General features: G+C 38.5%; 1 protein-coding gene across 1 annotated transcript in view; it reads right to left on the bottom strand.

The window, feature by feature from the left end:
• Nucleotides 1–14,543, bottom strand: part of SPTAN1 (spectrin alpha, non-erythrocytic 1) — a 51,077-nt gene that overhangs the window by 22,395 nt on the left and 14,139 nt on the right. Inside the window, 20 exon segments of the mRNA XM_040532020.1 lie at nt 1–91; nt 2,412–2,471; nt 3,773–3,921; nt 4,404–4,443; nt 4,445–4,536; nt 4,927–5,019; nt 5,773–5,990; nt 6,767–6,889; nt 7,091–7,334; nt 8,160–8,341; nt 8,465–8,669; nt 9,015–9,170; nt 9,332–9,409; nt 9,852–9,962; nt 10,342–10,479; nt 11,278–11,379; nt 11,930–12,064; nt 13,351–13,506; nt 13,601–13,745; nt 14,403–14,536. Coding sequence (XP_040387954.1) covers nt 1–91; nt 2,412–2,471; nt 3,773–3,921; nt 4,404–4,443; nt 4,445–4,536; nt 4,927–5,019; nt 5,773–5,990; nt 6,767–6,889; nt 7,091–7,334; nt 8,160–8,341; nt 8,465–8,669; nt 9,015–9,170; nt 9,332–9,409; nt 9,852–9,962; nt 10,342–10,479; nt 11,278–11,379; nt 11,930–12,064; nt 13,351–13,506; nt 13,601–13,745; nt 14,403–14,536 — 2,652 coding nt within the window.

The following is a 14,543-nucleotide window of genomic DNA, read 5'->3' as shown; positions in this document are numbered from 1 at the left end:
CTCATTAGCCTCACGGAAAAGCATAAATTTTTTGCAGCTTTTTTCTAGCATGCCTTTACGTTTTTCTCCCAGCTCAAGAAGAGAATGATACCTGGAACAAGGAGAAAAGGAAGGCAGGAGAAGTCAGATTGAACTGAGCAGTCAGAGCAATTAAACAGGTGCTGGTATCACCAAAAATATGGAAAGTCCCTGCAGTCTACACGTTGCTATTCTACAGAATGATCTAGTTACTCACGATTAGGCAAACGTAAACTGTACACGTTTTCTCCACTATATGGATAAGCACACCAAAACGAGACCTCCCACATGCAACACTTTAGTGGGCAAAGGCAAACCCCAAATCCCAGCTCAGGTCAAGGTAGGCTCCTTAAGCTACAGCAGCAGTGCAGTGCAGGAATGACTGCACGGGATACACAAAGAAAAGAGCTTACTTTCTGAGACATATTTTCCTATAGTATATCAATTTTGCCATCAGATTGTTAAAATCCACTAGCCTGACAGCTATTGGACACAAAATATCTTACCTAGGCACCATTCAGTGCAAAATCTGCTGAATGTTTAAAGGAGGTGTTATTTCTTTGATAACACAACCATATTAAACTGGAAAACACATCAATTTGTATTTACAGGTGCTACTTTTATATCTGTTGAATTCCCAACAACATCAGTGAAATTACTCCTCATTTAGGTTAGAAAAAACGTAAGAGCAAAACCTCTAAAACCTCTAAAGTGCTTAAATTGCTTGAATGATCAATAAACCTTAAAATACAACCACAAAAACATAACAGCATCACTGTTCTTAAAAGAACAAGCAAAGTTGATGTCTCCAATTTGATTCCTGGTAACCAACTAGACAGAGATGACCCTATAAGGCCTTTCCCAAGCTATTATTGAGAATGTCAACAGAAGGTTACAGTCGTTATTGATCTGAATTATAAATCTCTTTAGCAATAGCAAAATGCCTGTTTTTAAAGAACCTTGCACTCAGAAAGTCACTAACACCGCTTTTATTACCTTATTTTTACCTTATTTAAGTGTTCCAGAAGATGATTTACTCCAGCTGCCTCTGTGGGCTTTTGCATATTCTGAATCAGATTATAAATTGGTCTACTACAGTAATCAACAGCAGAACTGATTCTCATTACTAAGCCATGAATATGTCCACTTCGATGTTATTAAATAATATAAGATGTGGCTGAGACGCCTGCAGGGGCCTCAAACGGGAAAACAGCAGTCTCTCCAGTGTTCTCATTTCCCACCTTGGGGCACACAGGTAGTACTAAGGCAATTACCCCCTGGCTTGAGGAGTTTGATGATGTCATACTGTTCCTAACAAGTAGTTCAGAAATGACAAAGGCTGCTGAATGAAAGCCTTGATACCCTGGGCTGTTATATGTCAAACTGATAATCAGTTCTAAGCCTCTTCACGAAGCTGAGACTTTGTCTCAGACTTCGTTTCCTGTCTATTCTGATTCAAGACTGGATAGAAAGGAGCTAAGGATCTGATCTTTCAAATTAGGTTTGAATGGAAACATCCTACCCTGACTCGCAGGAGCTACTACTGCTATACAGGAAAACACTGTTTTAAAGCCTGCGCCAACCATAGATGCTTGCTTCAGCATACAATTTAGGTATTAAATACTTTCAAAGGTCATAGAGAACCTGGGGCAAAATTCCATTAGAAGCAGACCTTTCCTCTAAGTTACTTTGCAATGCTTCAGAGACTAACACAATGCTTCAGTTTTGATCCTCAGCAAGTGTGTTCTCTATGAAAGACAGCCAGGAACAGCCAAGGAACCCTATTGCTTTAGAGCTCCCAGCAAAGTTTCAAGAATGTAATGCAAGGTCAGTATTTTTCCAGGAGACTTGAATTCAGGTTTGAAAAGTTATATTACAAATAAAAGAGAAAAAAAAAATCATCCTACATAAATAAACTAATCTTTTTGACTACCTGGCATGAAGAGTTACTTTATGTTAACTCCACCCTCCCAAACTCTAGGGCATTTATGTGTACATTATACTTGGTATATACGTTGTGTGTATATTCATATAAACAAGCATTCTAAGCCTGCACCTCAGAAAAATGCAATATATGCATTTTAAAAGAAAACATGTCCACATATCACTAAAACCTCATTTGGTAAGCAAAATCAGTAGAATGGAAAATAACACCAACGACCAATTAGCAGTGCAGACGTGACCAATAAGATAAGCCGCTGGCTGAATGGCTGGCTGTAAAGAGCACATGAAACACATACCACGGACACACTCATCTACACTAAAATATTCACATTGCAGAAATTGCTTCCTTCATGTCTCTTTGGAGCAGCTTTCCAAAGAAAGAAACAAAGGGAGAATGAACAGTGACAGTATGGAGACAGGATGGTTTAGAAAGGGCTAATCCTACTCACAGTTCTTCGACCTGTTTCATACGCAGAGATACACTGCCGACTTCCTTAGTTATGAGAGTCCTGCACAGACAGAGGGAGCACAGCAAATGCATGCCAAAAAATTAGTTAGATTAACAAAAATAATGAAAGCAGCAGCTCCATCCATGGTTGTCTGTGGTAGGAGGTGGTTAGAGTTCACATTTAAATGGAGAAAATTAGGTGTCATTCAGAAGCAAACAAAGCAAATCAGACCAGAGTGCAATTCAGATGAGGAAACCTCAGCAGTACAGTTGAACTCTCTCTATAAGGACTTCCTCGTCTCCTGATCACTGTGCCATTTGATTAAAACTGAAAGATGTTCCCCTCCTCCTTGGCTTACAATAAGACACCATTGTTCTAGCTCTTAAAAGCTGCAGGGAAACCCATAGGGTAGTTACACATCATTAAAATCCTAACCATCCTCTCTTCCCACTGGTACAGGCTACTTTACTAGTTTGGCGTTTTTTTTTTTTTTTTTTTAACCAAGATCTAAAGCTAGTAATTTTTGTATGTCATTGTAATAACTGGTGACTCAAAACACTGAGGAGAAAGAAATTCTCATGAAGAGTGACAGCATAACTATGTCACCGGATGGGAGTATGCATAAAACTTTCAGCTTCGGCTTCCAAGTGGCTTGATAAGATGAGGCCAGTAGCTCACAGCTATCACTCACAGCCCTGGCTTGAACTAATCTACTAGTACATGTGCTTTAGGAGGTCATTACCAAGCCTCACACAGTTTTTCCTCCATTTGCAATGGCATGTTCCTCTTTAAAATAAATAAATAAAAACAAATAAAGGAATGGGAGTAGTTTTTAAACCATGTAACGGCAACGAATAATGGCACCACGTTTCAGGAAGAAAGCAAAAAGCTAGCAATAAGAGAGCTGCAGCTCCTAAGGAGACATCTGCAGAGGCAGCCCTATATAGGGAGGGTACTGTACTTTTGTAGCCAAATTTAAGAAAGCTTTTCAAAAACAGATCACACATTAAGAAGTGACGACTACAAATACAAGAGCTGCTTAGGACAGATATAACTCACAAACAAGTTTAAGTTGTTAAGTACACAACAAAAGAAACACATAAAATACTGAAGTCAGACAGCAAACTGAGCTCAAGTGTCGTGAATTTTACAGTTAAAAAAATGGGAAAAGCAACAGGAAAATCTAGAATAAGAATACAATGACTCAGTAGGGTGCCCCTGGTAACGGAGGCCCCTCAGTTTTGCTCCAATCAATTACACCCTAGCGTAAAAGGCAACAACCTAAACTTCTGGCATATGTGAGACAAAGGCCAAGCCAGCAAATACTGGATGGGTGTCGTATCTTATTAATTAGATCTTACTGGTTGTCAATTTGTTCCTGTCGCAAGGCTATGCTGCCCTGCTCTTCCAGGAGATTCTCTCGGGATGCAGACTGGGCAGGATCTAGTTTTTCACATAGGCAGCTGGTACAAAAGCCCTGACGGTCATTAACTTCAACCTTCCACCAGTCCTGGAATGAAGGAAAAAAAAGCAACCACTGTGAGGCAAGCACCAAGCATAAAGTATGCTGTGTACCTGAAAGGTGGCAAATTAGAGGTTTCTATTAACACAGGAAAACAAGCTTGTTTTTTTTATGGAGGTCATTTCAAACTGTCTCCTGCAGATATCTAGGTCTTACTTCCACTTCTCCCCTTGTGTTTGGTCAAAAATTCCCCAAAAAAAGGGAAAAGATTTCTTCCAGACAGATGCCCGATGGCAGATGGTGTTTATCTGACTTAGAAAAGCTGGCAGCTATAAAGGAGACATGAGAATGAGCTGAAGAGGTATGCTAAAGTGCTGAACGGGAACAGGGATGAAATGTGCAAATGTTTTAACTTCTCTGAATGCTCTTATTCGAAAATAAACAAATAACTAAAGAAAAAAAACCACTCAACAAAACACACAGAACAACGTAAGAGAAGCAGCCCAGCAAACCAGCAGGCAACAGCATACCTTGTTGGTGCTGTTGAGTAGGTGAGGATATCTCCCTTTTCATAGTCACCTCCCGAGGACTCTTCTCTTGGTAATCATAGAGCGCCAGAACGAGCTCTTTTCCAGTTTCATCATCAGTGGGAGCAACTTGTTGCTAACAAAGGAGCAGAAGGAAGATGAGTAGAGATGTAGAAATTGATGCATGTTTATTACAATCATGTAACTGTCCTATAAATTACTTCTGCCTTAGTTAAAGCTATCGTAAATGCTTTAAAATGAATTCCTGTTGAAATAAATGTAGTACAGATGGACTTATTTTACATGCTGTGTGGGTTCGAACCTTGGCAAATGACCACATTATTCTGTTTTCTTCCAATGTAACATAGCAGTCTGTTACAATTATAAAAAGCAAAAACTGATTTTGTTATGAGAAAATCAAGTGCAGTCTGCAATAACTTCTCAACAGCAACAGCTGTTATTAAGCTTTGTCTTTACCTTCTGCTGACCCAAGAATTTTAGCAACGTGATTAGCATCTTTCCTTACCCTGCATGACTGGGCCTGTTCCCTTAATGCCTGTATGCTGCTGCCGTAAGCAGAAAGATCAGACATCAAAGCTTCATGTTTCTTCAGAAGAGCCTGAAAGTGAATGATAAAAACAACATGTACACCTAGCCATTTTTACAGATGTTATTCTGCTTAAAACATATACTTTGGCTCCATACACAGGCAGTGTGGGTTTTTCAGAGCTGCCAGACTTCTGACTCTCATGAGAATAGCTACTTCTATTTATTCACAGGCTAGATAGTCGTCCAAATGCTTCTGATGCTTTTCCTCTACCTTATCTCAGTAATGCTCTTTGGTTCTAAGAGTACTACATATAACTCTGGAAATGTATGTATTGAAAGGTATGTTTGAAAAAATGCCTTTAAACTGCAGTTACTTTCAACGAAATGTGAGTGCAGCATCTGGGATGTGGTGGTTGGCCACGGAATGATACTTGTACAGCAACTTTTACACAAAAATATGACTTCCAGACTGGTAACTACTCAAAACCAGACTCATACTGAAATGCAACATCACATCAGGCAGGAATTTACTTATATTAATCTCATTATGCTGTACAAAACCCCTATAATACAGTGAATACAACTGTAAGGTTTCCTTGCAACTGATTTAATATACTGAATGGCAACATTTCATGTACAATAATAGCTAAGATATACGAAAAACTGCCATTGCATTTTGACTGAGCCAAAAATTAGCTTGATGCAAAAGTTTTCCACCCTTTTTCATTAGAATCCTAAAATTAGCGGAGTTCCTTATTTTCTTTGCCAGCAGACAAACTCCTTGCTCTATTTGTGCACAACTGATTTAAACAATGTCAAATACCTCAGCTGAGTCTTCATCCTTCCCATAGTCTGTGCTGCCTACAATGGGCTCCTTTTCCCTCATCCATGATTCTGCCTCATTAGCATCAGCAAAGTACTGCTGAGCTTGCAGAGAATCCTCTAGATCTTGTCGTCGTTGAGATGCCTTTGCTTTCAGAGAGTCCCATTTTTGGTTTAGCTCATTCAGTTTGGTTTTCACATCCTCAGCAGCAAAATGTCCTATGCAACAAAAAGAAGGTTCTGAAGAACTTAGAGACATAAATAATAGAGACTAAACGGTTATTTGTATTTTTGAAAGTCAGAGAACTTAGACCTGTTTAAATTTACATAGCCTATTCTGACTGGAATGAGGAAAGCATAATTCAACTTGTCTTTTGGCTCAGACTGGAAAACACTGTACCTGTCAATCAAAATGTACTAGGAATATTTGAATCATTTAGAACAAAACAAGCCATGCAATAATATTTCTTCTAAATGATGAAACAGAAAAAGGACACATCTTTCCAGCTGACAAATATTATTTCAGATGCGTATTCTGAATCCTGGGAACAGGAAATTTAGTGTTCTGGAGTTAAGAACAACCAGTCAGAAATAAAAGCACATACTTATTTTAAAGCAAAAATGGCTCTTATTGTCTTGGTGAAAGATCTTCTCTTACATCATGATTATATACTACAGCTATAAGCCTTTAATAGATTCAAAATGAAGACTAAGTATCATCGGCACAAAGTTCCTACATGACTTGAATAAGAATACGACTGTTCTGTCGAGGGCAGGTGCAGATCTGTGGCAATGGTGACAGTTTTCCTATCAAGGAATCTATTTCTACTTCCAGGTGAAGGAACGACTAGAAGTTCATCCTGCTAGCTGGTACCTGTCTACTTCTCAGATAAAAACAGGCAGTAATTCTTAATTGTACAGGGCTAGAGAACGCTCTAGCCTACACAAAGACTCTTGGATTTCCTGAAAGACGAAGAATAAAAAAAGAGACATACCTTCTTCCACCATAGCATTTCCTTTTTGTGTGACGGCTTTAATGCGAGGCTCATGGCCTGCGATTTCTGCCTGCAAAGCCTGGTGCTTCTTTAGCAGATTCTGGACACCAATTAAGTCCTTGCCTGAAAAATATAAAATAGCTACCAGTTAATTCAGAGTCATCGGACTAAAAAAAATTTCAAGGAAGCTGCAACCAGTGCTAGACAACCTTGCAGAGTAAGTACTATCACATGAAGACCGAGCACAATAAAACCTGAGTTACCCACTGACATTGTAGCAGTAATACATAACGGAATAGTTTAAAGACACTGGGATGGACCAACCTCGGTTTGTTGAGGCGGCGATAGGTTCCTTTTCCCTAATCCAGGTCTCTTCATCCTCAATGTCACGGAAAAGCTGCTGCAGGCGAAGAGAATCTGCAAGTTTCTGCTTGCGAGCTACCATAGGATCCTTTAGAGCTTCATACCGAGCTACTAAAGCTTCTTGTTTCTTCTTGATATTGTCAGCATCAAAGTGCCCAGCATCTTGGAACTGGCGTGCCTGGATGGTAATGCCATCTATACGATCCTAAATTAATTCAGGAATAACTTTATGTCATGACCTTGATTAAATTTTATGACTTTTTACTGGGTGCAGTGGCTAAGAACATTTGAAGAGTATTTTCAGGTCTTAGCTAATAACTTATACTGTGGTAGAGGAAGAGAACCTCAGCTGCCACTGACAGTGGCAACAATTTTTTAGTAACAATTTTGTCTCAGATTATATTCAACAGATTATGTAAATGAATTTTTTTTTAATCTGTCAATTTCATAAAATTAAGGCAAAAGATTTTTGAAATTACATTAGTTTTACAGATGTACTACTCTAGATGAACCATTTTTCAACTGCTACCAACTCATATTTCAGTCGTGGAGCTTAGACTTTGCTGATTTCTTGCTGTGAATTTAATTCTTCTAAAGATCATTTGCTGTAGAGTTCTATATTTAAAAATGGAACTGTTTCTGCCTCCCCTCCTATTTCTTATAGAGCCGTATGACAACAAAGTAAGTAGAATAAGCTATTTGCAGACAAGCAAGAATTTGCAAATGGAGAGTCTAAGGGAGAGTTATTACCCAAAGCACAGCACACCTTTTTAAGTTGGTATTCACTGAACAAAACAATATTATTTAACATTTTCCAAAAATTTATTTTTGTCAGTCAGGAAGATACTGTTCTTATAGATGTACAATTTACATTTCAGTTCAAAGTTATTTCTGATAAATAAACAGGGAAGCCCAAAGCTACAAAAACTATGAAAATACAGATTCTTACTATCATCTGCTAAGGTCTCTGGAATGAATATTTTTAAGTGAACAGAACTCAAAGGGCAGGAAGAAAAATTATTCCCCTCACCTGATGGGCAGCAACATCTGCTTCTAGCAGGGCATGTTTCTTCTGAAGATTCTGAACACTAGTAAGATCTTTTCCATAATCATCGGAAGCCAAGTGTCCCTCTACTTCATACAGCCACAGCTCAATGTCCTCCACGTTGCGATTAAACTGCTGCTGTTGATTGGCTTCACGCAGTTTTATACCTGAGTGAGAAAGAGATGAGGAAATGGTGACTTGAATTTTCAACTTCACTCAACTCACTTCCTCATCTTCTCCCAGCTAAACTCTATGAAGTGTTTGTCTGTATTCCTATAAGTAGGCCTTACCTTTGAGTTCAGTGGCTTCCAGAAGTTTCTTCCACAAGCTGATAACTTCATTCATGCGAGCTGCCACTTCATCAGATGCATAGTGATTGACATCAATCAGCTTCTGGCCAGCTTTCTCCAGTGCGTCAATACGGCTCTGATTAGCAGAAAGCTCTGCTTCAAAAGCCTGATGTTTCTGAACTTTGCCTTGCAAGTTTGATGGATCCTATAGACACAGAAAAAAAAGAAAATTTCAATCCAAAATTAGTATCTATAGAACTCAGAAGAATTTTTAAATTAGACTACACTTACATACATGCTAAGATGTCACAAGAGGATTTGGTGCTACAAATATGCCTTTGAAAATCAGAACATTTAAGCTATTGAATAAGCATGATTACAGCACAACGGGACAATCTTCCTTGGGGCCAGGAAGAAATTACAACTCTTCCTGTTGCCATTAATACTGCCTCCTTCAGTAAGATTTGGCTGATACCGCTTCATATCGTTACTGGATTACATTACGCTTGGTATTACCTTAAAATTATTCTGACATTCGTTTCGTTTTTACCTTGTAAGCCTCATCAGTTGCAGTTTTCATTTTTTCATTAACCCAACTCTTTAGCTCATCAGAGTCTCTGAAAAACTGCTGTAGATGGAAAGAGTCTGCCAGCTGAGCACGGCGGTACATAGCTCTTTCATGAAGAGCATTTCGGCGGCTCAGCAGCTGAAAAGAAAGGAAAAGTAAAGATTTTCAGATTCCTCGGTGTGCAAGAACAACCACTGTATCTGTTCTTCTGGGAGAGCTCCTTTGACTTATCCCATATTGCAGTCATACTATTTAAAACAATAAAGCAGAACGTGATTTAAAGTCTGCAGTCTACTTACAGCATCTCTGCGTGTAGCAACATCATCCATGGCATAATGGTTATTCTGAATCAATTTAGTAGCAAACTCATCTAATGCCTAAAGAGAAAATAGTTTTCTGTTGATTTCACGTAATAAAAATTGTTTGTGCAAGTTTACATAGTAAATTAATTCTCAAAAGTTCACAGTAAAACTAACATACAGCCATTAAGAAAGCTATTGTTAAAACCCTTTTTATCTGTACCATCACCTTACACGTAGAAGAGGGCAGCTTTTGACAAGTCATCATTCATGTTATGGCATAGTATGCAAGCACTGGGTTACTGAGCTCTCTGAGGCAGCAGCCGAGCCATATCCTAACTTTTCCACTATTAATTTTCCATTTTACAACAGTACAAACATCACACATAACACAGTGGATCGTTCGCAGAGCAAATCCCATTATTCTCTGTCATCCCTCGGCAATGTTTCCTCTCCTATCAACAAATTCACTTGTTTTATTTCTCGCCCCTTTAGTGATTGCCTAATGTAAATGTCTTACTGTGATTTTCTCCTCCTGGGCACTTAGGGATTTCTCAAAGTCTTCATGCTTCTTTAGAAGAGCCTCCACGCTATCCAGAGAATCACCAAGGTCTTCATTCAGCAGAAAAGCCTAAAGTAAGGAAACAAACACATCATTGATTTTTGTGTTTCCATCCTCAGCTGCTTTAAAAGACAACCCAAGCATGATCAGTGATATTTCCTACCATATGATTGGAAAGTGAAGGATGATATCCTGGGATTGTGTTCCCTGAACACCTCCAACAGCCAAAGGTTCTGAATTTACCTTCTAATTCAAACAGTATTTTATAAGAGTTAACAAACATAGAAGCTATCTCAGGCCAACTTGTCTCAACTTATAGTTTCAGCATTAGTTGGAAAAGGTCACTACAGCATCTCGGGCAGTCACATAAATAACTGCGCACAGCACCCTACCCATTACATGTATAGCGGTAATCACTCCCACTAGAAAATAATAACAATGCACTCACTTCTTGTTTGCTCATCCAGTTGTCAACTTGTTCAGTATCTCTGTAGAAAAGCTGCAGATCCATGCACTGTTCATACTGTTGTCTGCGAAGCTCCCACAGCTCTAGCAAGGCAGCTCTTTCATCTGAGAGGATGGTCAGCTAAGGGATTGGGAAGAGGGATATATAATATTTTATTTAACAGACTGGTTCATTTCCATCTCAACATAAAATCAAGATGGAACACTAAAAAAAAAGTGGTTAACATTAGATTGAAAATAACCTCCTGCTTAGAGTCATCCTCTTACTGACATCATCATCATCCGCACACAGGGCGAACCTTTCCTCAGCTTATCAAGTTTAATTAATGACTACCAACTTTTGACTTCTGTTAGAAACCTCTCAATTTCCATATTATATTTGCACAGAGGTATTTAAAGGACAGTCACACCTTTTTGGCTGAAGGGCTATTTGTAAGAGAAGATCTTTAGCAAACCATTCCTCCGTCTCAGCCTCTGAGGTCTCTTTGACCCACTCAATTAACGGCTTTTAAACCAACTAATAGACCATATTTTAATAAGGTTTCATGAGAGGCCTCATTACTTTGAAAACCAACATTTAGAAATACTGAATATTACTGAATATTTACTGTCATTTTCGGTAGCAAACCTAGACCTAGATAAACAAGTAACTCAGTTTTCATGAGGAAAAATAGTACTATCTATTAGGAATTATTAGTATAAAAGTTCTAATAATTTCTGCTAATAGATCAACACAAACTGTCAATCTGAGAATGAAAAGAACACATTACTCAAATTAATGAAAAAAGCCCTATAACCTAGAGGGACAATACTTTACAGCTTACGATCTTAACCAGAAATGAACTTCTAAATTAAGGGATGCAGAAGAAAAAAGACAAAATTCTTCTAGAAGCCCTTGCTCTCAAGCTATCCAGCTTACCTTTTCTTTAACTTCATCTGAAGCATAGTGCCCAGCAGCAAGCAAAGCCTGTCCAGACTCATCAGCGGATTTGAAGCTATCTTCATGGGCATCAATTTCTCCCTATGAAATGGGAAGTGAATACGGTGTTTTTACACGTTAGCTTAGCATAGTTTCAGAACATGAAAACTACTGTTGAAAATAACAGACACAACAGTCTGGATACCTAAATTATAAATCTTAAACTATCTGTAAATACATCACACTGAACGTGAAAGCTAGAATCAAATGTATCACCTTGCAATGAAGATAAGGCAAGTATAAATTCATATGTTAAACAGAAACTAAGGGTTGGTTTCAAGTTGCATTCTTACTTATAGCAATTCCTCCTGACAGAGAATTAACACAGTCGTTAGTCCAACTGATTGCTATCAGGTCTAATTATTTTTGATAAAATATTATCATAAGCACTCTTAAATACTTACTTATTAGTGTATAAACTTGCTATCAAGAACCACAAAGTACAAAATCTTAAATCGGAACAGACAGCAATCCATGCTGCATGATCAAAGGACTTTAGTGATACAACATTAGCAGCTCTGACTCAGAGACTGTGTCAGACACACAAATCAGTCTTTGAGTGTTGCTGACTGGATTTGGCTAACCATTATACCTTATGTTCCTGATGTCTATCTAGAAGGGCTTCTGCTCCAGCCACGTCATTGGCAAGTTCATCAGCATTTATCAGAGCCTTCATCTCAGTTACCCAGCTAGTGAGGTCTCGGAAGTCCGCCAGAAAGCGCTGCAAACCTTATGAAAACAACAGAAAAAATGGCTGGGAATCATTCATAGGCATAGTTTCTCAATCCTTACCCCAAAGATAAGGGTTACAAACATAAAAGCTGTTCCTCTGGTTGAAAGCAGACAAGACAATACCAAAATGCAATTAGAACATTAAATAAATAAATAAGCTCTCAACCTAATAAAGGAGTCTTTTAAAGTCAGGAAAATGCTAAGTTTAAAAACAAGTGAGATAACTTTTGATAGCTCTCCAAGATGTGTTTTGCATATAACTTATATTGAAAGGAAAATGAATACTCTTATATATAAGCCTGTATGCTCAAGACAACAGATACCAAGACAGTTCTCGGAGTGTCTCAAGATAGCCCAGGGGACTGCTTCTGTCACAATCACAACAGTGTGTGTGTGTGGTGGACTGACAGAAAATTTCAACTGCACGCACCTCAGCCTCAGAACAAACAAACAAATTCTCAGATTCCTTTCAGCATGTCTTTACAATTACTGCCCTTGGCATATGCTTAACACTCATCAGAAAAAGTGATCAGTTTCTGATTCTCTTTTAAATTTGCTGTCAAATGATTTGAAGGGATTATGACAGTGAAGTCAAAATAAGAATGATTACTTTGTGTGGGCCCCCGCCACCATAAATCTTGCACCATGGAAGGGAACAAACAGCAGAAATACGGTACTAGAAAGGATGTAAACTGCCATATTAGCCTAAGTTTCTTTTTAGCATGGCTTCTTAATACTTACCTAACGGTTTATGTTTCATAGACAACCAGGCTAGTGTAGAAACAATCATGGATGAAGACAAACCCCATAGCAACAAAGTGACTATCACTGATGAAACTGGCGCTTCAATTACCCTGGGACAGTACACCAAATAATACCTCACGCTTTAAGTCTTCACAGAGAACCATAAAGGCTCTACAGTGAAAAGATTTATAATAGATACATTGAAAAAGCACCAAAACATAGTCAGATAACGCACTTCAGAATGCAAATAGAAACTCCAACAGAAGAAGAAGTGAACATGTCCTAAAACATCAAGTTTATCTTCATAATTGATCCATATTCACAGAATGACCAAAAACTTTAATTATCTGTTATTATTTCTTTTACTAAAAGAAACCACTGTATATTGTTTGGTGAACATGACTATTTCTGAGAACACCATAATCATCCCCAAATTTTGTAGTCTCCCTTTCTTCCCCTTCCAAGAGTACTATTATCAAATTTGAAAAAGAAAGAAGAGAAAGGAAAAAAGGCCGTTTTGGCAAAAGAGTATTCCTACCTGTAGGAGTCATTAAGGCGAGCATGCCTCTCTGCTGCCAGAGTTCGGATCTGTTCCCAGTTGGCAATGAGTTCCTCCCGTTTCACTTGAATTTGAGAAGCATTTATTGGGTGAGACTGCTGCAAACGGTCAGCTTCTGCACAAAGGGCCTTAACCTAAACCCAGTCATAAACGGTGAGTAAGCTTCTAGCCTTTTACAAGCAGGTTACTTAGTTTAAATCGTAGGTAAAATGCATCTCTATTGGTTACCTTATCTTCCAAAGCTGCAAGATCTCTTTCCAGGCCTTCATGCTTACGCAGCAAAGCCTGTACACTGGCCAAGTCTCTGCCAAAATCATCTGAGGCCATCAACTGCCCTTTCTCCTTAATCCAGCTGATGGTTTCATCCACATCCCTTCAAAAGAAAGCACAAGCTGAAAGCAGTCTACCTTTTATGGAAAAGGTAGGATGTTTTCACTTATCACAGACATATTGGCAATACAAATCCATATATAAGCACTGAAGCCAACTGCAATTAAAAAAATGAATATATATATATATATATATATACACATATAATTTTTAATCTCAAAAAGCCTTCAAGTGTGTTGGCAGGCCATTCTTCAGATGCTGTCACAAGATGCAAATAAGGAAAATGGACCAGTGGTGCTATAATTCCACTTTGGACCTTTCTCCAATTTAATTAAAGCAAACTTCAAGAAATAACATAAAAAGCAGATGAAAACAATTGGACTGACAACTAGCCAACAATAAAAATATGAGCCATAAGAGGCTATATATAATATGGAACTGGGGGAAGAAGTTCTCAGAGTAAAGGGTGGGAAAACTGCCATGAGCAAGAACAAACAGAACTGCCAGGTGGTGAAACCTTAATCAGAAGGACTGTTCTAAGGGAATTCTAGAACATGGTCCTCATTCAAAGAATCATGAGGAAGAATAAAACAAAAGCAGATAATGGTAGCTCTTCTCACAATACTGTATGTAGCTGAATGAATCATTAGACATCCATACGAATATGACATCACTTCAGCAGACCCAACCAGGATCATACCTGTTGAAGCGCTGAACTTCAGCTGCCCCAAAGAGTTTTCCTTGCCTCTGAAGGGCAAGCCCCTTAAGACGCTGCCAGCTCGCATTTACTTCATCCTGTTTGGACTTTATAAGTTCCTCCTCAGGGTGCTGTTCCTAGTAA

The sequence above is a fragment of the Cygnus olor genome, chromosome 19, assembly GCF_009769625.2.
Source record: "Cygnus olor isolate bCygOlo1 chromosome 19, bCygOlo1.pri.v2, whole genome shotgun sequence".
Taxonomy (NCBI): domain Eukaryota; kingdom Metazoa; phylum Chordata; class Aves; order Anseriformes; family Anatidae; genus Cygnus; species Cygnus olor.
Note: the sequence above shows the minus strand (reverse complement) of the source record. Positions and strands in the feature narration are given on the sequence as shown.